This window comes from Gymnogyps californianus, chromosome 21 (assembly GCF_018139145.2).
Source record: "Gymnogyps californianus isolate 813 chromosome 21, ASM1813914v2, whole genome shotgun sequence".
NCBI lineage: Eukaryota > Metazoa > Chordata > Aves > Accipitriformes > Cathartidae > Gymnogyps > Gymnogyps californianus.
Window position 1 is genome coordinate 1,826,661 of NC_059491.1, and position 27,499 is coordinate 1,854,159.

General features: G+C 41.3%; 1 protein-coding gene across 2 annotated transcripts; it reads left to right on the forward strand.

Annotated features, from left to right (window-relative positions):
* Positions 1 to 1,849: 1,849 nt before the first annotated feature.
* On the forward strand, positions 1,850 to 26,917 carry PANK4 (pantothenate kinase 4 (inactive)). 2 transcript variants are annotated; one of them, XM_050909251.1, is made up of 19 exons: positions 1,850 to 1,970; positions 5,371 to 5,453; positions 6,325 to 6,533; positions 8,624 to 8,807; positions 9,364 to 9,456; positions 10,961 to 11,114; positions 12,085 to 12,266; positions 13,801 to 13,882; positions 15,013 to 15,113; positions 17,038 to 17,193; positions 18,152 to 18,264; positions 18,788 to 18,875; positions 20,825 to 20,976; positions 22,442 to 22,497; positions 23,085 to 23,134; positions 24,548 to 24,655; positions 25,067 to 25,167; positions 25,673 to 25,741; positions 26,339 to 26,917. In XM_050909251.1, exons 1-19 carry the CDS (start codon positions 1,850 to 1,852, stop codon positions 26,550 to 26,552), a joined length of 2,316 nt encoding a protein of 771 aa, XP_050765208.1. In that variant the 3' UTR covers positions 26,553 to 26,917. The 2 variants fall into 2 exon arrangements, with proteins under 2 accessions (XP_050765208.1, XP_050765209.1); XM_050909252.1 differs by having other exon boundaries at positions 24,551 to 24,655.
* Positions 26,918 to 27,499: the final 582 nt, after the last annotated feature.

Sequence of the window (27,499 nt, forward strand, 5' to 3'; positions counted from 1 at the left end):
GCATGCTTATGTGTTTCCTGGACATTTGCTCGTATTCCAGAGGAGATCGTGACTTGCTATACAAGTCCCCTCACTCCTCTCATGAGTAGGGAAGAATGTTTTCCTTTTTGCAGAGCATCACTATGCTTGGATGTCTGCTTCCCTTCTTCCAGAAGGACTGAAACAATCCCACCACGTGGAGAGAAAGTTATTCTAAAAGAATGTGAGATGTAATCCTCCTGCTAGGAGGACTGAGAGGAGTTGTTCAGAGCGGAACACCGACTGTTCTTGACCTTAGTGAGGTTGTACGTGTACATCTGTTGAGAAAGCAGTAACTTCTAAGATGTTCAGGCTAGCGTTTTCAGAAGTGTCCGTTCAGGAGGAGCCCTCTCCTCCGACCTGCCCCACTTGAGACTCCTAAGCGTCCCACGCTATCCACACCTGTACCGCCCGGCTGCAGCTGTAGCCATGGAGGCCCAAGGTGTCTCAAGCAGAGCAGCTAGCCTAACTGGACACATTTGAAAACCTAGCTTTCCTACGGGTGCCATAATGGGTTCTATAATATTTGTAGACTGTACTGAGCATGCTCTGAGAACGGTTAAACCATGACTCAAACTATGTAGAGGAAATTCCTCAGGATGTCTTGCTCACAAAGTCAGAGTACTGTTTGTGAGGTTCAGGATATGTATGCCTTTTATAAAGGCACAAGCTCATTTTTATATCCTTATAGGAAAGAAAGTTACGGCTGTGTTGTCGATTTTACAAGAAATATTTATCAAAGTCTTTCATGAAAGGCAGGCGTACAAATTATATTTACTCTTTGGTACCCTATCGCCAGGGGAGAATGTGAATTCATTACTGTCCTTAGAGGATGCTATGACATGTTATGTGTGAGCTGCACCAATTGTATGACCTGTGCCAGAAATTATCTTGAACTTCAGAAGTTGCAGAAATTTTTAACAGTACAAAAATAAATAAAATTCTAGTTAACAAATCCAGCAAGTTATTCTTTCTTGAGTAGTTCGCATAGCTGATTTCCCTGTGGTCAAAGGGCACGAGACAAAGATTTCAGTAAAAGCAAAGATATTCAGAATTGGTATTTAATTGCCTTACCAGCTTTGTGTCCGTTGGGAACCCCTGCAATGCTGTTTGCCACAGCAGAGAATGCATAGCTCCGAAACATCAAACCCTAGCTCTCTTCTCAATGTGAGACAGAAGTGGAGGCATGCCTAACCAACAAATTCTTTGGAAATTTAGAGCCGAGAGACTTGTCAAGAAAGGTCACGGCAAGGGCGAGCTCAGGAAAATTCATGCCTGACTCCCAAACATAGACAGCACTTTCGATTAACAGATAAAGTTTGCCACGGCACTTCACGTTGCATTTCACGTTCTTGCGGCACGTCTCCGAGTCACAAAACAGTCTGAAACGCAGGGAATTTAAATCTAGGGTTTTTTTGTCTAAAGGGGAGACGCGTATAGCTGCTCAACGCGTGTGTGTACGCTATACGCATATGTGAGGCATGACCCAACGCAGCTGATGTCAAAAAGCAGCGTTGCCCTCGCTCGTCGCATGGGAAACCGCTCCGTCAGCCCCTCAGTAACTCCGGCAACGTCCCCTCGGCCCCGCGGGTCCCGCTTCCCCAGCCGCTCCCCGCCGGGGGAACTCCCTGCCCACGGGCCGCAGTGCGGGGCTCGCCCAGCACCCACCCGCGTTCGCGGCGCGTCGTGCTCCGGCACTCGCCCCGCCCGCAGGCGCGTGCCTGCTCCCGCCTCCCTCGCATAATCTATGCGCCGGCCTCGTTAGTATGTAGATGTATGCGCATACATTTGCATGCCGATGAGGCCAGGCGAGGAGTGGGTCGCGTTCAAAATGGCGGAGCGGGGCGGGCGAGGTAGCGGCGGTCACGGCAGTTTGGACAAGAGCATCACGCTCCCGCCCGACGAGATCTTTCGCAACCTGGAGAACGCCAAGCGCTTCGCCATAGACATCGGTAACCGGGCGGGAACCGCGGGGAGGAGGGGGGCCGGCGGGGAGGGGGCGATGGTCGAGGAACGGGCGGCGGCTCTCGCCCGCTGAGGGGACTCGCCGGGGCCGGGCAGCCTGCCGCGCGCGGGGCACGCTGGGAAATGCAGTCCCCCGAGGCGCCCGGGCCGGCGCGTGGTGCCGGAGGCGCACTACACCTACCGGCAGGCACCGCGGCCGGGGTGCCGCGCGGGGCACGACGGGACTGGGAGTCCCGCCGCCCGGCGGCGGCGCGGCGGAGACGGGGAACGGCACTACAAGCCCCAGCGTGCCGTCGGCGGCTGCTAACGGGCCTCGGAGGGAGCCGGGTTAGGGACAGCCTGGGGCTGTCCTTGGCGGCGAAGCGGGGAGAGGCAACCCCAGCGGGCCGGGGCGGCCGCCCTCACGGAGCAACGGGCTGTCCTGCCCGAAGGGGAACGGGGCCCGCGCCCCCCCCCCCCCCCCCCCGCCGCGGCAGGGCCTGGGGGCGGCGGCCGCGCCTCCCCGGGGCTGCGCAGCGACCTCGGGCGAGAGGACGATGCACCGGGACTGGTACCGGCTGCCCTAGGCCCGACTGGGGAGCAGCGCTGCAGATGCCCCCGACCGACCCTCATACCTGGCCGCGGCGAGCAGGGCGCTGCGTGCGCTCCTGAAGCGGACCTTGAAGAAGAAAGAGGGCTGGGGAAAGCTGCTGTTCCGGCTGCCCTGGCAGAGCAGGGTGGCTGCAGAGATGAGTGGGTTTGGCATGGGTTGGGGGCCTGTAGCAGTAGCTGGCTGCACTTGCTTCCTCAGTCACCCCCGGAAACATCCGACGTCCTGTGCATAAGCCTGAGAACATAACATTCCTGGGTGTACAACAGCCCGCACCGAGGGACAGATAGAGTAATGCACATCAAAGTGACACCTGAGCACCGCAGCAGGGAATTGTGCTGGTGTGGGGGGCCATCCTAGGACACAGCTGAACTAAGCCTGTTAACAAGTTTCACCTGAGCAGGGATTAGCATTCATTCTGTGGAGATCTGCAAAACCAAAAATGCCAGTTCACACATTTGGCTTCTGTTCTGCAGTTACTAGGTCAGTGGAACTATTTAGTAGGAAAGCCAGAAGAAAAGTGTTTTTCAGCCACAGTGCCATGTGATACTGGTGCAAGCCTCCATTAGCCCTCTGGTTAACACTGCTCTGGGTGGTGTAGACCATGTAGTGGAAAGAATATATGCACCATAAAATACAATCTTGTCATATCACAAGTCTACTTAACTCCTTCAGAAGCTACTTGTTTCATGCCTGTTAAAATAACAGTTGGAATTGGTTCCTTTCTGTGGGTCAGAGTGGAATTAGAGTTGTGGGATTAGTTATAAAGCCTAGTTACATGTCTCAGCTGGTGTTCTGAATGGATTTAAGTCTTCAACAGCTGGGAGAGGAAGGGGAGAATGTATAAAGCGTAGCTTTACATACCATTTATCTGGTGATAAATTAATTGCTGAAGCACCTGTATCATTATCAGTGTTGTACAAACAGTATGACGTTCCAAGATGGGCTTCATGATTCTTCTACTTAGAGTTTTGGAAGGAAGCTTTTCCTCACAGCACAGAGCTACTGAGTTTAGTTTTAAAAAAAAAAAAGCTAAGAAAAACCTCACCTTTAAGCAATGAGCTAGCAGAACAGAGTTTGGATTTTGTTTACCAGAAACTTTAAAGCATTGGCTAGTACACTGAAATAAGATCTGAGGTCAGGAAAGCTTTATTGCTTTTGTTACTCTAAGTGTCTGTCAGTGATCACTCTTAAGTTAACCTCCCTTAAATTTTGCTGGAGAAAGCTGCCTATTTTTCTCCTACAGGTTGCAGAAATTTTCCTGTTTATTTGAGCACTATCGAAGAGGTGAAAGTACTGTTACGAAGGCAAAGCTGTAAGCGCTAGCTGATCATTTTTCACTTGCCATGCTGCATTTCTTGATTATACTTGTTTATAAGGCAGCAGAGTGTAGGGTCACTGAAATTAGCCATTATGTTATGATCTAACATTGCCAGGTTTTTATTTACTGTTGGGACTCTAATGTTAACCCAGTAGTTGGTCATAATTACTTCCTGTCTTGTATGCAGCATGTCCTATGAGATGCATGGTAAACTTGCTGAAAGGGGTAACGTGCCAAGTCTTTGGTAAGAGGCAAGTAATGCATGCAGACTTCAATTCAGCTACATGTTAGGCCTGTAGCACTGAGAGATATGGACTGCCTGACTGCCTTGTGCCCCTGTTCTGAGAGCATGGATGCAAAGTTAGAACTGACTTTCTGTACAGATAAGGGTGGTTATGGTCTGCAGCCCAGGGTACTTTTTATGCTGAGTTAAAATTAAGGGTTTTTCTCCAACAGCCAAAGCAGCTTAGAGGTTTATGAAGCAAACCGATACCTTAATCGGATCCTGATACTCAGGAGTGGTTGAAGAGGCATTTTTCTTTCTGAAGGGGGAAAAAATTTGGAAGCTTGTTTTAACAGAAATAAGCAGGCTTTGACAGCCTCCTACTTTCAGGCTCGAATATCTACTTAAGATACCAGAGGTATCAGAAGCACTAGCAGGTACTCTTTTGTCCTGAGGAAAATCAGTTAGTGAAGTTATTCAGTTTTGCAGGTCAGATGCAAAGACAGCACAGATAGGGCAAGTGGTTAAGTTCTGTTTCAAGATGAGAGTTGGAAGTTTTATTGTCTTGATGTAAGCAGACTCAAGGCCTGAAGAGAAGAGGGTGATGAGGCTGGTCTGCTCAGACTTGAATGTTGGTAATATCGCCAACTGGTATGCTTGAGGAACATCATTCTAAGTGTTCTTTACCCCAAAGTCAAGAATAATCTTGCAAAATAGTTACTCAGTATTTAGAGTCATCTTCTAACCAGCCATGAATTTGTAGCTTGTCCTTGGAAGCAGGTTAAGATTATTTACTTAAGTGCTCCTGATAAAACACTTTGATTGTGCATATGGCATGCATTGCTCACTTGTGGCAAACCTACTTATAAAATCCTCTTATGAGCAGCAGATTTGGGGGATTCTATAAAGAATTTTCAAACAAGATAAATAACAGCGATGCCTGTGCTAGCCTAGCCAGTTAAGAACTTCCACTTATTTCTGCTCATCTTCAGTCATCCCCACATCAGTTGGGCATAAGCTCAACTTCTGGAGCTTTTCCCATAAGTAGTGCATTTGGAGTTAACTGTGCCAAATCAGTTTCTAGACAAGGGTTCTTTGGCTCACTGCATTATGCATTTAGCTTAATTATATCTGGCTTTAGCTGAGGAGATATTAAAAACCAAGAACTCTTAGGTAAAGCATACATAAACATAAGTTATATTGTTTGCTCTAAGGTGAGGCATTAATCATAACTTGTCATCTTTTTATTAACAGGTGGTTCATTAACCAAGTTGGCTTATTATTCAACTGTACAGCACAAAGTGGCAAGAGTGAGATCCTTTGATCATTCCGGAAAGGTGAGAATTGTATCATTAATCAGTTGCATGCAATTGACTCACAAGAGTGAAGTACTGGACTGGCTTCTTACAGTAGAATAGAAATTTCACCTGAAACCCATCTAGTAACTTGTTCTATATAAAACTTTATCTAGAACTTTCTTATAGTTTAAGTATGACCTTCTGTAATGTCTGTTACTCTGAATTAAGCTGTCACAACTGAAATGTTTATTTTAAACACACATTCTAGTATGTACTGACACAGCCATCCCTAAGCATTTGTACTGCAGCTCAGATGAGTGTGTGGCTCCTGTTAATAACCCTTTGCTATGTTCCGGGGGAAATTAGCCATTAGCATGCGTTTGGCAATTATTTTTGCTTTGCAAGCTTAATATAGCTCTAGATCTAAACTCATGTGATGATACATCATACATGTTCTCTTTACTGAAAAACTGATTGCAGGGCTTCAGAGTTATGCAGCCCATGCACAGGCAAACTCCGTTACATTCCTTGCCTTCTTGGAAGTGCTTGTATTGCCAGTTAGCGTTTGAAGCAGTTATTTGCTAGACAGATAAGTTGGGTACTTTTGTAAAAAAACCCCATACTCCCACGTAAACACAACTTTTCTCATACAGAGATATTTCACGCATGTCTAATACATGGGAGAATTGATTATATTCTCAGCTTAAGGAGAATAAAGATCTGTTGAAACTGTATTCTTTAAAAGTAGCTTGGGATGTTATGTTGCTTGGGTTGTTGTGTTTTTAATAGCATTAACACAGTTTCAAGGCAAAGGAAGCAGAGATATTGACGTTCAGTAGTTTAGCATATAACCGTGTTTCCCAAGGAAGGATTTTGAATGATCTATAAGAAATTCTTTTCTCTTTTAAAGGACATAGAAAATGAACCTTTGTATGAAATATCGGTTCAGGAGGAGATTACAGCTCGACTTCACTTCATTAAATTTGAAAACACTTATATTGAAACCTGCCTAGATTTCATCAAAGACCATCTTGTCAATACAGAGACAAAAGTCATCAAAGCTACAGGTGGTGGTGCCTATAAATTCAAAGATCTTATTGAGAAGAAATTGGGGTTGAAGTAAGTGGAACTGTTTAAACTTAGTTATAGGAGTGTATTTCTTCTTTGATGAGATTTTAGTAGGCTAGCTTTCCACTTTGCCCATCTGCCCTCAAAAGCCACCGGCACCACGAGAGTGAAGCGGTAGAATGCGTGCAGGCATCTTGGTCAGACCAGGCTGAATTGACTTGTTAGTAAACATAAGCTGCAAAAAGATAACTGTATCATTAACTGACACAGTAGAGGTGCAGGAATAGAGCCAGCAGACAGGAACACAGGGTTCAGGAAAAAGACAGTAAAAAGAGGAAAGCAGGGTATTATCACAGCTTTTTTTCTGTAAAGGATCTAACTTGCACCTACTCCGTTTTAAGTTAAATTAGTCTCTATCATGGTTATGATAATGGTTTTTACTTTTCACCTCTCAACTAGCAGCATTTCAGTGATGGTATCCTAGCTATCAGTAGCATGCTTTGGACATACTGTTGAACTCTGGAGTAGAGATCCACATACACAAAACCTGCAGTGGTATATAAAATGAAGTAATATTTGAAATAAAGTAGGAATTAGTAAATTCATTACTAACAAGAGTTTTAATTGGGAATCTTTGATCAGTTACTGTGATGAGGTGTGCTTAAGTGTGTCAGTCTTTCTACTTGAAGTTTAAGGATGAAATTCACAACACTACTATTATTACAAGCCAAAAACATTGCTGGCAAACACTTTTTTCCCTGGATGTACCTAATCTCTGTAGTTGCCTAGGTTCTCAAGTTAGAGTTCCAAAAGCTTCTAACATTTTTCTGTGCATGCTCAGAAGTAATTAATATGAGCATGCTTGCAGGAGACTAAAGAGCAGTCTTACAAAATTTACAGCCTCATAAATTTACCATTCAAACATCTTTATCAAACACTACAGGCTAAAAAGCTGCTGTAAGTATAGATAAAAATATCATTAATTTACACCAATATAAAACCTTACCTGATGCTGCCAGGGAGAACATCAAGGCACTCCTCATGCTGTAATTCTGTGTAGTCCATTCTTCAGTTTCTGAGGTACTGTGTTCATCTTCTTTTATACTACTTTTTCTAATTACTTTCTTCTTCTGATAGGTAGGATTCTGTTAACTTTTTTTCCAAACCAGCCTACATCAGTACCTTATTGGACAAGGAGGCAATTCCCCCCTTTTCTCATGTGGTGCACCTGTTTTTTGTTTCTTTGGTTTTTATTTGGTCATGACATACTTAATTGGTCCACAGGCCCACAAAGCAGCACCTTCTCCATCCTGACAAACATAAAACATTCTGTGTTAACTGAGATGTATATTTCTGCTTTGCTTATGTGTTTTCAACAAGGCTTATGATATTTCGTGTAAGAAATTTAGCATATTTCATTTAAGAAATTTACCCTAAATCAGTAACAACACATAAGATATAGAAGTTTACAGAAGTCAGTAGGTGTTAGCTGACATAACTACATCATTCATCTTATCTCAATTATGTATCATGTTCCTAGACTCCATACTCAGGATATGTACTCTTGTGAATCCTATTATTCTTGTGAGAATTCTTTTTTTCCTGTGTTTGGTAATCCCAGTAGTAGGCTCCTCGCAGTCACTTTAATCTGTCATAAACGAGTGCTGAAATGTTGAGGGGGGCCTTTTTTCCTTTATTGAGAAGGAAGGGGAAGAGCAATAGAAAATTATTCTGTGTTAGGAAATGGTTTTGTTAGGTTCATTTCCAGATAAGTTTCCTGACCTACTTTATTGCACGGGGGGACATATACTTGTGCTAGCACCAGGGCACTAAAGAGGCAGTGTAAACAAGCAAACAGGGGAGCGGGATTATTTTTAATGACAGCATGATTAATGTAAGATTAAAGTTACTGTGTAAGTACAGTCTAACTTCGGACTGTATGTTCTGGCATGGAAGAGCAGCATCAGAACATATGCAGATGTAGGTTTCATGTTTTAAGAGATCTGGACTTTTGCCATCTGGTGTGGGTTACTATCTCCTGTTTGTAAAGTCTTTGAAAACTACTGTTCTAAAAGCATACCTGCTTATCAATAGGACTGTGAAGTTTATGTAAGGGTTTTTTTTCTCCCCCTTGCCCTCAGAGTAGATAAAGAAGATGTAATGACCTGCCTAATTAAAGGATGCAACTTCGTGCTAAGGAACATACCCCATGAAGTGTTTGCATACCAGAAAGATTCAGATACAGAATTCCGATTTCAGACGAACGACCCAAATATTTTCCCTTATTTACTGGTGAATATTGGCTCTGGGGTTTCTATAGTGAAGGTGAGTGGTTGCTAAAATGTTTTATTGTAGAATTTGATAAAGGTGATCTGAAACATCTTACTGTTTTAGATTTGTAGTTGTTTCTTCTTGGGTAATACAAAGTTTAGAAAGAAAATAATATTGGGGGGGGATTAATTTCCATTTCTTACGGAGTTACGAATGCTTTTCCACTCACTACCATAGCTTCTTTTTAATCACATTTAATTTGGTGTTTAGAGAAGTTGTTACATTAACTGATGAGGACAAAGGCTGTCAGATCAGAGTGATTTTTAGTATTTGTTTGTTTGTTTTGGTACACTATTGAGGGGACCAAATTTTATGTCTATAGTTAGGATTATTGGCAAAGAATTAAACACAAAGATTTCAGAAACTGCTTGTGGTATAAGTATGTGGAACATGCACCTCTGGAGAACTTCTCACCTGATCTTCACACAATTAAATAGTTCCGCCTACACTAATTCCACTGTTCAAAAAACCCCACACGCTCTTATATCTAACTGTGTGTTTATAGTTATAACAGGACTCTCTAGACAAATCTGCCTTGTTTTATTGACAGGTAGAAACAGAAGACAAATTTGAATGGATTGGAGGGAGCTCAATTGGAGGTGGAACCTTCTGGGGTCTTGGAGCACTGCTCACAAAAACAAAGGTATCGAAGTGTCAGTTTTAAGGGGCGTGGGATTAAATGAGATGCTAAGAGGAAGCTTGAAAAGTTGGAATGACAAACGCTTTGAATAGGGAGAAATAATTATTTTAAGTAATGTTTGTATGGGAAGCCAGAAGTCCAACATTAATGTACTAGAAGGTGAAAAAAATTATGTCTGTCTCTTGGCGGGGGGTTACCTTTTATTCAAAGAATTGCTGCCCTCGTGCAGAAACAGAGCAGGCAGTTCTGCAATGCTCAGGACAATTTGAATACTCTCCATTAGGTGCTTGTGGTCCTAGACTGTTAGATAACAGGGCCGAGTCCTTGACTTATGTTCATATTTTTGACGCTTCTGATGCATAAAAGGAAGCTCTAAATGCAAAAAGATACTAGTAGAATATGGGGACCAAAATGATAAGATGCTCATTGGTGGCAAAATAGCAATCCTACTTGGGGCTCAAGGAGTTTGTCAACAAGGACAAATAATGTCTATAATGCAGAGAATAGCCTCCTCAAAGTGGCCTGTTAATTCTCTGTACTCTTTTTCAACATGAAATACCTGCCTAGTTCCTGCAATATAATCTGCAGAAGCAAAGCAGAGAGCGCCCAATCACTGGAAAATGTCTGGGAGTAGAGAGGAGGAATTCCAACTCTGTTACACATTATGGTTTCAGGGGTTTGTCACTTAAATTCCAGGTTGGTGATCTGCCAGAATAAGGCCTGATTTAGTACGGCTCTGCCTAACTCAGCTCTTAAATCATGCTGTTTTTTCCTGTCTCAAAGATCCATGTGGCTTAAATAGGTGTCCCTAAATGTCAGCGGTCTAGAAAAAGCTAGAGTTACATATGCACCAAATAAGAAAATGTCAAAGGGAAGGCCCATACTTGCAATATTTTGTTTGATGCTTTTAAAAAAGAAATCTTGGAACATGACAATGTCTGCTCTTTATTCTCTCTGATTTTGTAGAAGAAGAAATTCGGGTTAACAGACTTATAAATTAAGTATTGGGATAATGCAGATTGCATGCAAGTTTAATTTGAGGGACATTAATGCATTTCTGCAACAGTAAAGGCAGACTTAGTCTTTTGGTTTTTAAACGTTTTTTTCGTATGCTTCAAGAAGACATAATTCTGTTTGCTCTTAGTTACTGTGTTTCTGACTTCATTCCAAGATAAGAGATGCATGAGGCTTCTGACTATTTTATATGTGCTGATCCATCTCTAGTTTTCAGGGGAAATTCAACAAGTTCTTTGCAGATAACTGAAGAGGACGGTTGTGCTTTTCATCATTAAAGGAGCTCCACTTAAGATCAGTCTGTCTGATAAGATATGGACTCTGGATAAGTCCGTGTAATTAGAAATAATGAATCTTTTGCTGGCAGGGTTGATTCTAAGACAAGCCAAAACCCCTGGTTTTGGTCAGTAAAGATGCTACAGAACTCTGGGTTTATGGGCAAGGTTCCCTGGCTGTCCAGGAAAGCTAGAGTAACTCTGCTTCTCATCCTCAGAAATTCGATGAATTGCTGCAACTCGCTTCGAAGGGACAGCACACAAACGTAGACATGCTGGTGAAAGATGTGTACGGAGGCGCCTACCAGACCCTGGGGCTAAGTGGAAATCTGATAGCTAGCAGCTTCGGGAAATCTACTACAGCAGATAAAGGTACTGGTATATAAAAGATCTACCCAAGAGTTGCTATACAGTTAATACTTTATATTGCCTGTCAGCATGGATTTGCTGCTTGTGCTAGCTTCCTGTCAACACTTAAATGGATGGAAAAATAGTTGCCAGCTGCATCAGCATAAACATACCTTGCCTTATCCATTTCCGTATGTTATGCATGCTGGGCTGAGAGGGGACTTGGAGCACTGCTGGAGTTGCTCCAGTTACTTGGAGTTGTTGTTTGAAACTAATGAGGAGAAGAAGTGCAACCGTCTCCTCTGGCCCTTGGGAATCTGACGTTTGTAACGATCTAACAAGTAGAGCTGGAAGATAACCACCAGTCCTTTTCATGATCTTGCCTACGTGTGTTTTGCCTGCACAATATTTTATTGATTAAAAATATTATATAGTACTGCCTTACAAGCAGGCATTCAGATTTTCAGTTTGGGATTGTGGAGGTCTAGGCAAACGGCAAAAATAGCTGTCTAGTTAGCCCAGTGTTAATTCATTCCTGTGGGAAATATGTGTGGCTTTCTTGGTCCAGAAAAGGACCTATGGCAGTGATTTACGATAATTTGCAATTTTATTTGCAGTATTATAATAAAATGCTTGCAGTGCATCTCGGGTCAAGATGGATGGATGAACCATCATCCGTGGTTCCTAGAGAGAAGAAATGGAGTTCTTGCCATTTGCTGCTGGCCTTTCAAGCAGGTTTCTTTCAAGCAATATTTCACAGAGGCTTAGTGGTTTTTTTCGTGGTATCTTCAGTCAAATGCACGCTCCTTGTTGTCTGAAGTACTTTTTTTATAAAAGATTTTTGGCGGGGGTAACACCTTTCTTCTACACACATAAAGAGACTGGTCAAACTCCATTTTTTTTCCTCCCGCTGTAGGCTATCTGTTAGAAAAGTACAGTCAATTTGAGCTTCTTCAGCTGTGTTTAATTTGGTTTACTATTTCTTTCCTTTAAGAATTTTCCAAAGAAGATATGGCAAAAAGTTTACTACATATGATCAGCAATGACATTGGTCAACTCGCCTGCCTCTATGCCAAAATCCATAACTTAGATAAAATATATTTTGGAGGATTCTTTATTCGGGGTCACCCTGTTACTATGCGCACAATAACCTACAGTATCAACTTCTTCTCCAAGGTAATGAAAACAGAGATTTTCCTAATAGCCAAGTCATGTGTTTAGTTATCTTTCTAGGTTGTTGGGAGACTTTAATAAATGAATTTGCACATGAAGTAAGCTTATAGGGCTGCTGTTTAGGTAGGTAAGGCAGGGCTATAAAGATCTATTGTGGGAGGGGTAAAATCAACGTGAAATGCCTGGGAGTTCCATCTGGCCTCTCTTTCTCTCTCCCTCCCTCCCTCTCTCTCTTTATTATTATTTTTTTGCTTGACAGTCTGTCTTGTAGCTGCCGAGTAATGAGTTTTACTATTTTCTTAGATAGCTACCGTTGTTATTCAATTCCTCTTGCTGACTTGCGTCTATTTCTTTTCACCCCCTAGGCTATGCAATGTGGGATTGTTCTGCTGAGATAGTTAGCAGTTAGTATCAGTGGGGGTTTTGGGGTTTTTGTTTGTTGTTCAAAAAAAAAAAAACCCAAAACCAACCAAGCTGTAGTTCTTTGCAGGTTTTGAAGCTGTGGAAAGTATTGGAGATTTTTCACTAGAAAAACGGTCAAGTCCAAAAGCTCATTTAATGGTTGTTACAGGTAGATTAGTTCCTGCACTTTTGCAATTTTATAGAGTAGATGACACCATTTTTTTTCTCATCTCAGTGCTTCAGGCAAGAGAGTCCCGTATGCTGCTGGCTTTTTCCCCTTTATTTCACCATTGCAGTCCCTTTCTGTAAAACTTTGTTGGATTCCAAGAAAACTATTGCAAAACAGCAGCTTTAGATTCCTGTAAGAATAGCTTTATCAGTGATTCAAATCCAAATCTCACCCTGAATTGTAGCTGATCTTTCACTATAGCTTACCTCAGCGTTAACTGTTCTTGTAGTCGCTGCCGCAGGCATAGCTGATCCTCCTTTAGAGAAGGCAGCGTCTCACCCAGCCTTGCCTAGGAAAGCTAAGGGACCCTGCTGCTAGGATGGAGGGTGTTCTTATTCTCCCTAGCATTCGTGTATTATATTAACAATTAAACTAACCAATTTGATGGGCGAAATGCTTGCCTATGGATAATATACAGAGTGTCTGTATGTTGTTGAATGTTGAATAGGAGTGTAATGAAATAATGATAATGAGCAATGTCTCGAATGTGTTGGATGGACGGTGGCACGCACTTGCGTTGATGACCTAGAAATCAGATGACCTTATATTTCCAGCCTGTTCAAGCAAGAGGGGTTGAATATTCATGGAATGATGCAGTGGTCTTTTCTAGTGAAGGCACTGGCTTCCCTCGGCTTCTGTGGTTGTGCAGGCTTAGCATGCACACCACTTCTGCATGTATTTTTTTCCCCAGCTGTTTAATACTTGTGGAATGATGTATGTAAGCAGTTCCTCGTGAAGCTGTGTTTCAGAAGCACCATTAAAGTTACTGAATGTGTTAGAATGTAGCACAAATGAATATTACCATCTTCTAGTTGTTTCTATTAAATTTAAGTGTAAAACTAGTGACAAAGAAGTACGTATTAGCCATCAGGGACCATCCAATTGCAATGTTTCATATTGTGGCAGGGAGAGGTTCAGGCATTGTTCCTGAGACATGAAGGCTACCTGGGAGCCATTGGGGCATTTTTAAAAGGAGCTGAACAAGACAGTAAGTACAGCACTGCTATGTTCTGTATATGCTGTGTTCTGAAATGTCAGTGTAATGTCCAAGTCTCTCTTACGAGGCTGCATGTAAGTTGTTGCCTAAGTAAATACTTTTGGCACCAATAAACACAGATGCTGGGCTTTGGTTTTATATATTCTGGCAGGGACATCTTAATTTCTCACTGTTTTTCCTGCTCACCTCTGAGAGGCCAGCAGGATTTGGCACTTCTCTTTTCTGCATTTCTGCAAAGAGCAGTCATAACTCTAAATCAAATTGGGGAAATGTGGTTTCTGAGAACTTTCCCCCTCTGTAAGAGGCAGCTTCTGAATTCAATTAATGTACTGAAGAAGACCAGCATCTCAAAACTGTGTTCATTTGAGAGTGAAAAGCCTCACAGACATTTATGAAGGATGAGACACTTCTGTCCTGCATTCTTTGGTATAGCGTGCTTTGGTTGAATTCTGCCATTTTTATTTTCTTTTTTTCTTGTTGATGTACTAGCAAGCCAGTCAGTGTATTACTTACAGCGGAACAGATAGTGAGGTTGTTAATGGTACTTAGTAAATATCAAATATATGGATGTGGAATTCTTTTCATACCCATTTTATAGACATGGGCAAGGAACCAGCTACTGAGGAATTAAAGATGTTGCTTCTGCAGCATGCACTGTACATGAACTTTTTCTCAAATAAACAAAATTTCTAGGAGTAACTGTAGTGTTTATATGAAACTTACGTTGTGCTTTGAGAGTTTTGTAATGATATTTTCTTAATAATGGATCTAGATTTAGAAATCAGAAATTCTCTCTATGATCAGTAATAGTGCTTTGAAGGCATGCTGGTTATAGCCCTTAATGACAAGGAAAGGGGTTAAAAAAAAAGAACAATTTTAGAACTTTAATTGTCTTACATCTCATTCAGGTTGAAGCTCTTTAGAGCTAGGTGATTCACTGAGTGGTTGAAACATTTCTTTTGGGGGTTAGAGGGAAAAATTATATTTACTTGTAAGACAAGGGAAGATGGCTTTTGTAGTGAAGCAGCTTCTCTGAAGGGATGCTAACTCTAGACTCACTCATGGGAGTATTTTCAGTTTTATTTTCAGATTATGTGTGTCTCTGTCTTTCTCTCTTCTAGATCCAAATCAGTATAGCTGGGGAGAGAATTATGCTGGGAGTTCTGGTCTTATGAGCACATCCCCTGATGTTTACCCTATGCAGAGAACAAGGAGTGGTACAGTATGTGGTTGTCTTTTCTAGAGCTAAGTGCCTTCTCTTAGTTATGGTGATTTGAAAATAGATGACTATTCCAAAGCTGGTTGCTTCTTGCCCCTGGGACTCCTGCTCACCAAAAGAAGTGACTAATGTGTGTCTTGTGTCATGTGTGGTGTTGTCTTGTGTCTGGTGTGATGGTTTGATGTAATGTCTCATAAAAACAGATTGTGGCTGCTACTTTGTCTTATTCTCCTTCACCAAAGCGGGGGGGGGAACATTCATCTCTTACCCTTTCTCTGAAGTAGCTGGATTTTGCTACAGCTGAAGTACTGTGCTTCAGAATTTTGAATCTGATGTTCCACGGTCTTTAAGCAGCGTTTATTTACTTCCTATGAGAAGAGAAATATATAATTGGACAGAAGAGCATGAGCCCAGTCATCTCTTAAATACACTGACAATGCAGTAATTCCGATTTCACAGTGAAACTGGCATACAGTAAGCAATCAGAAAATACATTAAGGTTCTTAAAATATTCTAATACTGCATCTACTGAAGTGCTTTTGAAAAGAAGCTAGAATAGTGGAGCTCATTGTGTTTTACTGTCTTTTACTGGTCTGCATGTCAGTGTTTTTCATGTCAAGTTTTTTTAAATTTCCTCCATCGTTGATTTATCTCCTCCCAGTTCTCAGGAATTAGTTTCCTATACTTGCTGTAGGGTGCGGGGGGGGGGAGGAGCGGGTGTTGGCTTTGGTTAGTTGTTTTCTGTTGGTTGCTCAGCTTTTTTAGGCCTGAAGATGAGGTGCAGAACCCTTACTGAATGGTTTCCCAGACCAAGCCTTAATATAAGTCCGCTATGAGCTGCAGATGATGGATTTTGTGGGTTGTGCCTATATGTAAAAAATGTATCTAATTTTAAGCTCTGCCATAACTGAAATCATTGTGATGAAACTGTGGATTACAAGTATGACCAGAAAAATAACAACATGATCCTTCTTAATCATAAAATATATGACAGATTTTAAAAAGTACTTATGCAGATGTAATGATCTCCTGCTGTTTGTCAACGCTTCAATCTGTGAAAAGATTATTTTTTGTCTCATGCTGGCAGTGGTACAGGAGTCTCAAACCAGCTGTCATGTGCTGTCCACAGCGTCTCCATTTTGCATTCTTCTGTTGCTTGGCACTCACTTTGTTCACATGAAGTGAAATCTCCTTGCAACAATCATAGTTCAGAAATGTCCACTTTTCAGCAGTGAAATTAATACTGAAGGCAATCGTTCTATAACAGCCACTTTGGTTTAGGTACACAAAGTCTTGTTACATTGTGGGCTTTAATCTTTAGTTAGTCTGAACATTTCTAGGCCATGCAGTGTTCGCAAATGCGATGCGATTAAATAGGTGTGTAAAATAAAGATAAATGTGCACAGGTTTTTTGAGATGCAAGAAATATGGCACACTTTATGTACAGGGCTGTGTAACTATACATATTTCATTTAATCTCTATCCTTAGAAATTTGATCCCAAGCGTTGTTTTCACAAGGCATAAGGAAAAGTTTTTTGATCAGGATTGCAAAAGGAAGTTGTAAAGCAGCAAAGCAGCATTCCTTTACAGATAAGCCTGTGCTCAGCTCTTTGTGCTCCTGTCTTTGAACCTGATAGCCTAGCAGATTTGACAGTACTGGGGAGGAAGGGAAGGCAAATAATAAAATAGAGGGCCTATAGTAAGTTTTCAGCATGAAACTTGATAATCTCTATCTATAGGGTGGGCATGGATAAATAATCCATGCAGGGGAGTGGATTAGTTACGATGACATACACTCTAATACAGTTGTCTGCAGATTTGGCAGTCTTTACTGTGGATGGACTTCTGTAGCCCTTGTGCTAGTTTAATTTGTTATGAATCAATTTCTAAGCAAGTTCTAATAACTGTCTTTCATTTTTCACCTAGTTTGACATGCTTGAAATGGATAGGTTGGAGAGACCGCTTGTTAACCTACCACTGCTGAAAGACCCATCAGCCTATATTCCAGACACCGTTGACCTCACAGATGATGCCATGGCCAGAAAATACTGGCTCACCTGCTTTGAGGAGGCACTGGATGGGGTAAATGTTACAAAACAGTCCTATCTGTGAATGACGCAAGTATTTAGCAAATAAGTCTTCTGTGGACCAACATGTTTACCCTGCAGCATACACCTGCTCTGTCAAACCTATTGTGCGTAAGTACAGTTCCTCTTTCCCCTGTTAAGAGGCATCTGACTTTGTCCCAGTCTCCTAAGGAAGTGCTTGATACCTTCAAAGGCAGAAGTATTCTTCTCCTGTGGTGCTTTTTTCTTTTTTTTAAGGTGTTTTCAAAGCATCCTCTCCCTTAAATGGCACTTACCACCTCTTTATACAGAGCTGGCAAGCAGGATGGGTATACAATGGAAGGCCAAAAAGGCAAAGGCCAAAGATACTTGCATTGTTCTTACCCTTGGGAGCAGTCCTGCTGTCTTACAGCCACTTCTGCATTCGAAGAGTGTGGTTTAATCAGACATGAGTTATTTTTTCTGCGCTGTGAAACTAAGTCAGTCAGTGCATGCTAGTAATTAAGAGCTATGTATACTTAGTAAGCAAAGCCAAATCGGAAACTTCATGAGTGTGTGTCAGGGGGAAAAGGGCTGGGAAAAACACAGGGGCAACACATTGACTTGACCTTACTGTAGTAAAGAAAAAAAGAACCCAAGGGGTTGATGTGGACTGTTAAATTTCTGCCTGTTTCTCCTTTTGTGTGTGCGTTTGTTATTTTTCCCCCCTCCTGTAAGTAGTTAGAACTTGTGTTTAATTTCTGAAAGTACAGTCTTGAAAGTAAACTTTAAATCTTTTGGGAAGGAAGGAGGTATTTAAAAGTATTCTTTGGTAGTTGGAGTAAAGGAAAGCTGTGTGTGGGAGGGACTAGATAGAATGCAGGCACTGAACAGTGTAGCAGATGGAGGGGTTATTTTTCAGACTGAACTTCAGATCAGTTACACAGAGGAAGAATTCGTTTGGTAACTTCAGTCTTGCCTCACTTCTCTACCAGGTGGCAAAGCGTGCTGCAGCCAGTCAGCCAGACTCTATTGATGCACTGGAGAGAGCTGAAAAGTTCCGACAGAAATACTGGAATAAGCTCCAGACACTCAGGCAGCAGCCTTTGTAAGTGTCTTTATTTTCCCTTTTTCATCACGTGCTGCCTCTGTTGAGCAGAGCAAATTAAAAGCTAACCAAAAACTAACTAAAAGCTAAATAAAAGCTAATTAGGTTACGAAGCAGAGCAAACTGAAAGCTGAGTAGGCTGAAGGCTATAGCAAGTTGATGTGCCAAACGTGAGGTCCTCTACACAGACCTTTTGGATCTCACGCATTGGAGTTTAACAGAAAAATTGTATCTCAGCAGAACATTTATTATTAAAAAGCGTTACATGGTTATTAAAAACGGTAGCATGTTAATTCAAGTATCAAGCTTTGCTCTGAACATTTTCTCTCTCTGTATTTAAATGAACTGTATAGTAGATTTACCTCTTAGAGACAGTGTTTAGCACATGTGGCACGTGAAGACTTTTAACTTAAGTGCTTGTGTGACGTGCTATGACTTATGGAGGAAACAGAGGAGAAAATTACTTTTTTCTGTTTGCAGTAGTTGATCTCTTTTTTTCCCCCCCCCTTCTCCCTTTTTAAAGTGCATATGGTACCTTAACAGTTAGAAGTCTTTTGGATACAAGGGAACACTGTTTAAACGAGTTCAATTTTCCGGATCCCTATTCAAAGGTAAGTTGTTCTTGCTTTACAGCGTGGACAACGTGTAAGTTCAAGGCACTTTTTCCATACTCTGAAACTTTGTATAAGGAATGGCTTATAGGGGAGAGATTAGTAACTGGCTACCTTGCAGCAGTTGTAACCAGTTGGCGGTTGTCACTGAGGAGAAACAGCAATGGGTAATGGGATATAAAGCCTTTGACCTCTGGCGTGCACATGGTGAGGATAACACTAACCAAAAATATTACCCGCTTGAGCTGGCTAACACTTCTGAGAAGCGAATTGATGGTGTCAGTGCTGTTCCTGATGAGTGCACGGTGTCTGTCACCAGATACGATTGCAACTTGCTCCTCCAGTGAGGAGGTGTTTCCTTCAGTTCAGAACTGAGGAGGCTGCGTGGAGAAGCCTGCGCTTCTGATTGTGGAGTACCTGACAAGTGACCCGAGAATTTCGATTTTGAGGACAGTCAGTTTATTTCCCTTTATACTGAGGCTACTACTGCAGCCTGGCAGACTTCAGGAATTTTTCTTTTTTCCTCCTCATTCTCCTAATTCTCTTCACGGTGTGGAAACCATTTTCAGATTTAAAGCTATCTGTAGCTATATAAGTACTTGCCAATAAATATGTAAATTGCAGACAGTTCGAAAAGACACTTGGCATTGTTACCTTGTAGAGCAGTTAACTGTCTCAACAGCTCTGTGCAAAAGTCACCGATGCTATGAACTCATGTTTCTGTGTTCCTTTAACTACCTTCAAGGGGGCTTGCTTTTCTTTCTTTCTGCCCCCCCCCTCAAAAGGAAAGAAAAGGAAGGGGGGGTGTTCATAAACAGATAGTCATCCTCCCCCACCTCGCCATGTCCAAAAGAGGCCTGAAAAAAAAAACCAACCCTTTACACATTCCCTTACTTGCTGAGGCAGTCTGTCCTTAAACCAAACCGTGCTGCTTTCCTACATATTGTCTCTGGATTAATTTACTGCTATGCTGCAAAAGGATTCTTGATTACTTTTGTAATTTTTGAGATACTCAACAGAGTTGGGTTGGAGTGTAGACAAATGCATAACCTCTAGCTCTTAAAAATACTTGTTGCCATTCTGCAGGTGTTTACTCTTTGTGTTGTATTCTGTAACACAGTACGTTTGAGGGAGAGGACTTGTGAAGTCAGTATTTCTCAGAAATAACTTTCTGTAGCTCTGATCCTCACCACTTCTCTGTGTGGACATATAAATAACAACAGTGCCAGTGTCTGGTTAGAGACTTATTTCTGACTGTTGATGTATTTTCACAAAATACACAGAAGGTTCTCCCTAGCTGTATTGTCAGATGTTACATTCGCTCTAAGAAAGACGTAAAAAATATGTGAGGTGGCTTTTACTTGTGTTTGCTTTTTGGTCATTCAGACAAGATACTGCCAAGAAAAGCTCTTGATGTAAAGGTGGTACCCAGTATCACTTTTAAATTTGTTAAGATCACTAGCTATGTAACACTGATCACACTGGAGACAGAAGCAGAGAAAAAAATTCAAGAGCTTCTCAGCATCTGGGATGATGAAACTCTTGATGCAAAAAATCAAAAAAATGTTCCCCAGTTTTTGTAAAACTGCTGGTGGTAAGCCTCCTCACGGTAATTACCTGGGTTTGATGGATCGTGTTACTACTACAAGTTTCTTTGTGCGTCCACTCTCCCATTCCCCAATCTGCTGAAGATCTGTTGCACCTCTGACTTATTAAGAAAAGTAGTTCTTGGGCTACGGATCGTATCCTCGCACTAATGAAGCTTTTTATTAGAATCCCAGGAAACTTTTTCTTGTTGATACCAAGCATGCTGATAACAGTAACTTGTTGGTCCATTAGAGGCCATGAACGTAGAGGAGAATGCTTGAACGTGGTCTTGGGACTGAGACAACCAATGATGGGTAAGAAATTTTTGTCTGTAAATCCAATGTTTCATGTCTTTCTTACAGGTAAAGCAGAAAGAAAATGGCATAGCCTTAAAATGTTTTCAAAGCGTAATCGAATCTTTGGATTCATTAGGCTGGGAGGAGAGGCAGTTTGCTCTGGTGAAAGGACTTCTTGCGGGGAATGTCTTTGACTGGGGAGCAAAAGCAGTCTCAGAGTAGGTGTTAAATATTTTAAAAGCACCCTTTTAAGATACAGAATATCCGATTGTTCTTTTTTTTTTTCCTTTTTAATGGTAGTTTGTATTTCACCTGAATCAAATGGTTGTTTATTTACAAGCATTGTTGCGGTGCGGGAAAGTTTACGTTGCCACCCTTTAAATCTGGCAGGCATGTCACTGTGAATGGTTGAATTAAGTGATAGAGCATTTAATATTCCAGGCTGGCTGCTTTGCTTGTAGCATTGTTATTAGCACTGCTTGTGGGTATGTGTTGTACTGTGCTCCTAGAACAGAAAACATGCTATTTTTCTGCAACCTCCGGTTGTCCTGATATCACAGTGTATATTCAGCGGGCTGAAAGTTAGGTTGGGTAATCTCTTTTGATGACTAAATACTAATTATTTTTGGTCAACATACATTTCTGTTACCATTTGGAGAGCTTTTTTCCGTATATCCTATCAGCAGCCATGAATCCATTTAAGGATATTGATGCCAACAGTCTTGAAATATTTCTGATTTTTCAATTCTAGAACTCTTTTTTTCTGGGGTTGATAATACAGCTCCAAGAGCATGAGAGAGGGATACTGTTTGACAGCTGACATGCAGCACTTCCTTTCCCTTTCTGCATCCTTGAGGAGTTTTCCCTCTGATTAAATCAAGAAAAGTCCCTTAAAAACAAGGTGATTCAAGGCTACATGGGCGTTCTTAGTCTAGTGTTACTTCAGATGTGGCCCACAACCAGAAACTTGAACTGACACCAGTGAGAGCAGTTAGTCTGCTTGCCACTCGTGTTAGTATAGCTCTCAGTCTCCTTAAGGAAGGAACTAAGAGATACAGACTGAGTTAAATATCACTTAATACAAGATTTAGGGAACTTTAGGAGACTTGACTGGCAAGCATTGTCCACATGGTGTAATATTTTAACTGACAGCTTAGAATCTAGCCATCTCATTATGTAAATCCTCATCGCCGCCTACGTGTTTGGGGCCACTTTACTATACATATAGCCGATAGCAGTAGCTTTTAAAACCTGTATCTGGTTATTTTAATTCCTTTTTTTCCCACACAGGTACAACTTTAAAAAACTTTTGCAGACCAATCTTCAAATTAGACTTTGTAAAGCACTGTTCTACCATGCAGATATTTTAGATCATGACTACATTTTATGGTGGTCTGCAAACCAAAAGATGTCTTTTTTGCCCATAGTTTAGTGCCTGCAAACATTTGTATATTGCTGAAGCTTTTTTCTTTTAGCGTAAGAACTCTAATTTAATGTACATCTGAGCCTTTGGTTTTTAACATAAGCACAAAGTATCTGTTTCTCAGTCACTGGACCTATCCGCACTCCCCATTACAACCAATGCAGTAAAATTGCTGACCACCTGCTAAAGAAATGTTTGAATTATATTTATGTGAAATGAAGTTGCTTAACGGTGTACCTTTTATTTCTCTTCTGATACAGTGTTCTGGAATCTGAGCCACAATTTGGATTTGAAGAAGCCAAGTCAAAACTACAAGGTATAGGGAGATCTGTGGTGGTGGTTGGAACTGGATGTTGTGTTAATGAGAGCGGAGGAGAGCGTGAACGTGTTTATTGTGGCAGTTCTGCTCCCCAAATGACAGGAAATCATTAGTACTTGCTAGGGTTATTTGAAATACAGGCTACAGAGTTTCGGTGCAATGTTCCTGTCTGTGTTTCAAAGGAACTGAAATCTGAAAACCTCTCTCCTTGAACAGAAGTCTTAGCCGCGGAGATATTCAGCATATCTTGCCCATGCTATTTTTCATACCTGTTCTAACCCTATCAAGGGGATGGTGCCCTGGGAGGTACACCACCATCCATCCTAGGATGAGGCGTCATGATAGCCGACTTGCATGACTTCATTGCTTTGTTATGAAAATTCCATTTCAAGACTGCTGTAATTGAGCTATTCCCATAATTAAGAGCTCAAGAACTCTTTGAATCTACACGTTTAACATTCAAAACCTGAGCTCAAATGCTTGAATGCTTTAGCATCTGTAAAGAGACACCTCCTGCTTTTTGTAATGTACAGAATTACTGTTCGCCTAAAAGAAATGCTAACGTGATTTTGTCTGTGACACAGAACGTCCCTGGCTAGAAGATTCCTACAGTCAGTGGCTAGAGCGACTGAAGGTACGACTCTGTGATTGTAACGAACCATTGAGTAATTAAATACATTAATCATGAAACCACCTTATTAATCTTGGCTTTTTTAACAGATTTGACAGAACTCTGTTCAGACAACTCAAAATAAATTCTGGTAACACAGTATCAGTAATTCAGCAGCGTTCCCGTAACGAAAGGAATAAAAGGAATTAGTCTGACACTTCGTTACTTACCAAGCTTCTTAGCTGAAGTCCTTCAGAAACTGCAGCATTTGGAACCCAGCTGCTTTCAAAGCTGTTCCAAAGTAACCATATTGTGTCCCTTCTTTATTTGTAAGGGCACTTATTTCTATATCGCTAGACCCATACTTTTGAAAACTTGGGCCCAAATGGAATGTTTGGATCATTCCTCTGTCTGAGCAGCCAACATAAAAACGACATTAATTTAGCAGCTTGCTGGAAGTAATTAACTTATCAATTAGCGAAGCTTTTTTTGCCCTGTGATCTCTATTACTATTTAATTAAGGTTAATTGAAAAACTTTGGTTTCTTTGTATAAATCTGTATGTTGGAAATGGTAGCCAAAAGGTTTGGTATGAGTAGACTATTACAAATCATTACATATTACATCTTAAAACAAAAGTATCAGCTAATCTTGTATAACAGTGATAATTAAGGAACTTCAAGCACTGTTCTGACGATTTTTTTATTAGGAATTAAGCATTGTTCACTATAAAAATTCTTCTGCTGGTATGAACTGGAGCAAACTAAGTTTCATAACATCAGATTTAGAACAAATTAAGAGGTTAATGGAGAATAGGAAATATCTTTTCATTTTAGGATGTCACTGCCCCCAGCAGTCCATCCTGCCCTTTCCTGGCAGAAGGGAATCCTGTTCACCCTACAGCATGCTAGCTTAAAACAGCCACAAAGGTAGGTTTACCCTGATAACCAACGCGTTCATGCAGGCAGCTGCCCATGCTGCTGCTGCCTCTGTTTTAGAGAATGGTGTTCTCCAGCTGCGTGGCAGAACAAAACGCTAGCCATGATCTCGCCTCCAAACCGCAGGATTATAGGCCTGACTACCCACTGTTCAGAAGCCTCGGAAGTACGTTCCCGCTCAGAGCTGCTGGAGTTAAGCATGCCTTTAATTGGCAGATGCAGGTTTTATTAATGGAGTTTGAAAGACCTCTCAAACAAAGCAAAGTAACTAAAGGCTGTTTTAAATAATTGTGCGAAGACAACGTTAGGGAAACCGATTTCTCCTAAGATCAAGGGTAGGTGATGTTCTGGTGAGTTATGCTGCTACTAGAGAACCAAAATTGCCAATCATTTAAGGGTATGACACGTGGGGTCTTGAAGTGAGTGGTTCTAAATAACACAAACTATGCACCAAAATGAATTGTGAACTCAATCCTGAATACACTGGTTTTCTCTTACAGGAGGGTCCCCCTCATAAATGTGCCTTAATTTTCGCAGATAACAGTGGAATAGACATAATTTTAGGAGTCTTTCCTTTTGTCAGAGAGCTCCTTTCTAGAGGGACAGAGGTAAGTGGTTTTCATTGTGAATTCACTATGTAATAGAGCTTTGGTAACTGGTGAAAGGTTTGTGAAGTACCTGCCAGCAGCGCGCTTTACCAGACTGGCTCCTAGCATCTAAATTGGGAATAATCCAAATTCCTGGAACTCCAAAGTCTGACTTTGAGTAGACTGTGAAAGGTGGCAAAGCAAAGCGAGCCTCTGTCAGACCTAAGTCTGCTGAACAAGGGTCTGTAATGCCAAGAGCCCTGCAATAGCTGGGTAACTGAGGGAAAATGAGGACTGGGCCTCCAGCCTTTCTCTTCGCGTTTCCTCTTCTGTAAAATAAGTCAGGCAATGGTGATTTTAAACAAACAAGCAGCTCTAACACCGTATGTGGACTGCATTAATCAGTGAACTCTTCTGACCTCTCTACCTCAGGTGATATTGGCTTGTAACTCTGGCCCTGCCCTAAATGATGTGACCTACAGCGAATCCCTGATTGTTACTGAACGGATAGCAGCAATGGATCCAGTTATTCAGTAAGCATCTAACCAGTCTTTGTTATGTATCACACCATACGCAGAAGGAAAAAGCAAGTTCCTTGTTACGTACTTGGTTCATATTGAACTGTGTTTATTAGTGTCTGAAATCTGCAACCTGGAAGTAAGCCAAGGCAGATCATTTACTTGCATCAAGGTGAAAAATTTAGAAATCAGATCTTTCTTGAACATCCATAATTCTGTTTCTTGTCTGTGTCTTCCCTGATAAGCACTCAAGGGACTAAATCATAGAAAATTTTTTATGTTAAAAAGAACAGAGGAAAATACATATGTTTCATGTATAGAGTGTCTGCGGTAGAGGATACATAGCTGACTAAATAATCCTTTTGCTCAAGGAAACATTATGTTTCTTGGTGAAGTCCTAGCAGGAAAAGAAGCCTTTGCAAAGACGACTTAGATATTCATTGTCATCTGGCTTGTTACCAGATTTGCATGACCCTGTTGAGGTAGCTGTGTAACATTTTTGTCTTTCTCTTAAATAAAGATCTGCACTGAGGGAAGAGAAGCTGCTGTTGGTTCAGACAGGTTCGAGTTCTCCGTGTCTAGATCTAAGGTATATTGGCAAAGTACCGCTTCGTTATTTGTCTCCATCGGCTGCAGGATGTTCAGAGACTTAGCTCTGGAGTATCTCAGCCACCTTTCCTGATCTGAATCACTTTTGCACCACCATTAAGAGCCGCTTAGTCTGGATTTACAGGCTTGTAATAGTGAGCAAGCCTTACTAGTTGTTGGATGCCTTATTTATCAATCATCACGTTTGTGTTCAGCAATGACACATTGCCAGTTGCACGAGCAGCTTAGTTACAGAGGATGTAAAATCCTGCGTGTGACCAAGAAATCCACTTGACTATAAGAAGCGTTTCATGTTGTTAGCCTATTTATTTTTAATTAGTTTCTCTACTGGAGACAGAACTTACCTGTGTTTTCTGGGAAATCGCCATTCTGCGTGCATTTAATGAAGCTTTTAAAACTACGTTTCAATCTTACTTCCTTTGATTTAAAGTGTTCCTGTTTGGCGTCAGTAATTCCATCCGAAATTCCATATCCCACCACATTTGATGTGAAAGATGAAGGCCTTAGAGCAGGCTCTCTTTCATTTGTAGCATGTACGAGGATGACTGTTTCTAAACCAGACCTCTCATTATTTCAGCCGTCTGGACAAAGGTTTGGCTGTGCTGGTCAGAGAACGGAAGACAGACTTGGTTATCATTGAAGGCATGGGTCGTGCCATCCACACGAATTACTACGCAGCTTTGAAGTGCGAGAGCCTCAAGCTTGCCGTTATCAAAAACTCCTGGCTCGCTGATCGTCTTGGAGGGAAAATTTTCAGTGTCATTTTTAAGTATGAAGTGCCATGTAAATGATATGGGTCTGGTCAACTGGGTGAACAGGAGCCGCAGAATGGACTTGCACTAGTTTTACTTTAACTGTAAAGAATGTATTTTTATTACAACAGGGAAAAGAGTTCACAGGAAATTCCGTATTTATATTGTGCTTTTGTGACTTAAAAAGCGACAATATGATTCACTCTATAGTATACACACTCAAATATATATATGTATATCACTCATTGTTTATTTTGGTAAGTGTTTATTTTAATGCTGCAGTATTTGTGATGAAAAGACTTTATTTTTTTGTTCTGTGAGACATTCATATAGAAATATATTTAAATGTCAATGAAACCTTTTTTTATACATCTTTGCCTACTCTGCCAGCAATGACATGGCACATACCAAATAGTTTTTAAAGTGCTAAGTGAATCTGACATTGCATTTTCCATGTCAGCTTTTAAACTTACCTAAAATGTTTCATGCTCTCTGCAGTTAATTTGATTGAGGGACTGATCCACCTTCTAACCTAACAAACATTGCTTAAGCCGTATTTAAAATAGAACTGGCATCATCTGAGAGCGCATAGCAGATAACCAAACAGCACTAGTTTACCAACAGGTGGAAGAACTCGTAACTCCTATTGCTTTCACTGTTTGTTCTTGTTAACAGTTGGTTGGGAGGGGAATTCTGCAACTATACTAAATTCCTTCGCCGTAGTTGGAAGTTGAGTCTCGCTGAGTTACCCTCAAAGTGAACGTGTAGTGCTTTATTCAGGAACACCCAGCTATTTTCCTGTCGCAGGCATGTTACTTTCTGTTGCCTTCAGTTATTTAATGCTGGGACTGATAAGAATTAGTCTCTTTGTTCATGCAGTGCAGTTAAAGCCATTTCAAAGTAACTGAATTTGCTTTTTTTTCGCCCTCCATCAATCAGATGTGCAGTACATAAATGGAGTAATGTAACCATGAATTTGCAAACCA

Coding starts and splice junctions, on each gene's coding strand:
- PANK4 (XM_050909251.1), top strand. CDS start 1,850: ATGGCGGAGCGGGGCGGGCGAGGTAGCGGCGGTCACGGCAGTTTGGAC. Junction 1,971..5,370: donor GCGCTTCGCCATAGACATCG/GTAACCGGGCGG, acceptor TTTTATTAACAG/GTGGTTCATTAACCAAGTTG. Junction 5,454..6,324: donor CCTTTGATCATTCCGGAAAG/GTGAGAATTGTA, acceptor TCTCTTTTAAAG/GACATAGAAAATGAACCTTT.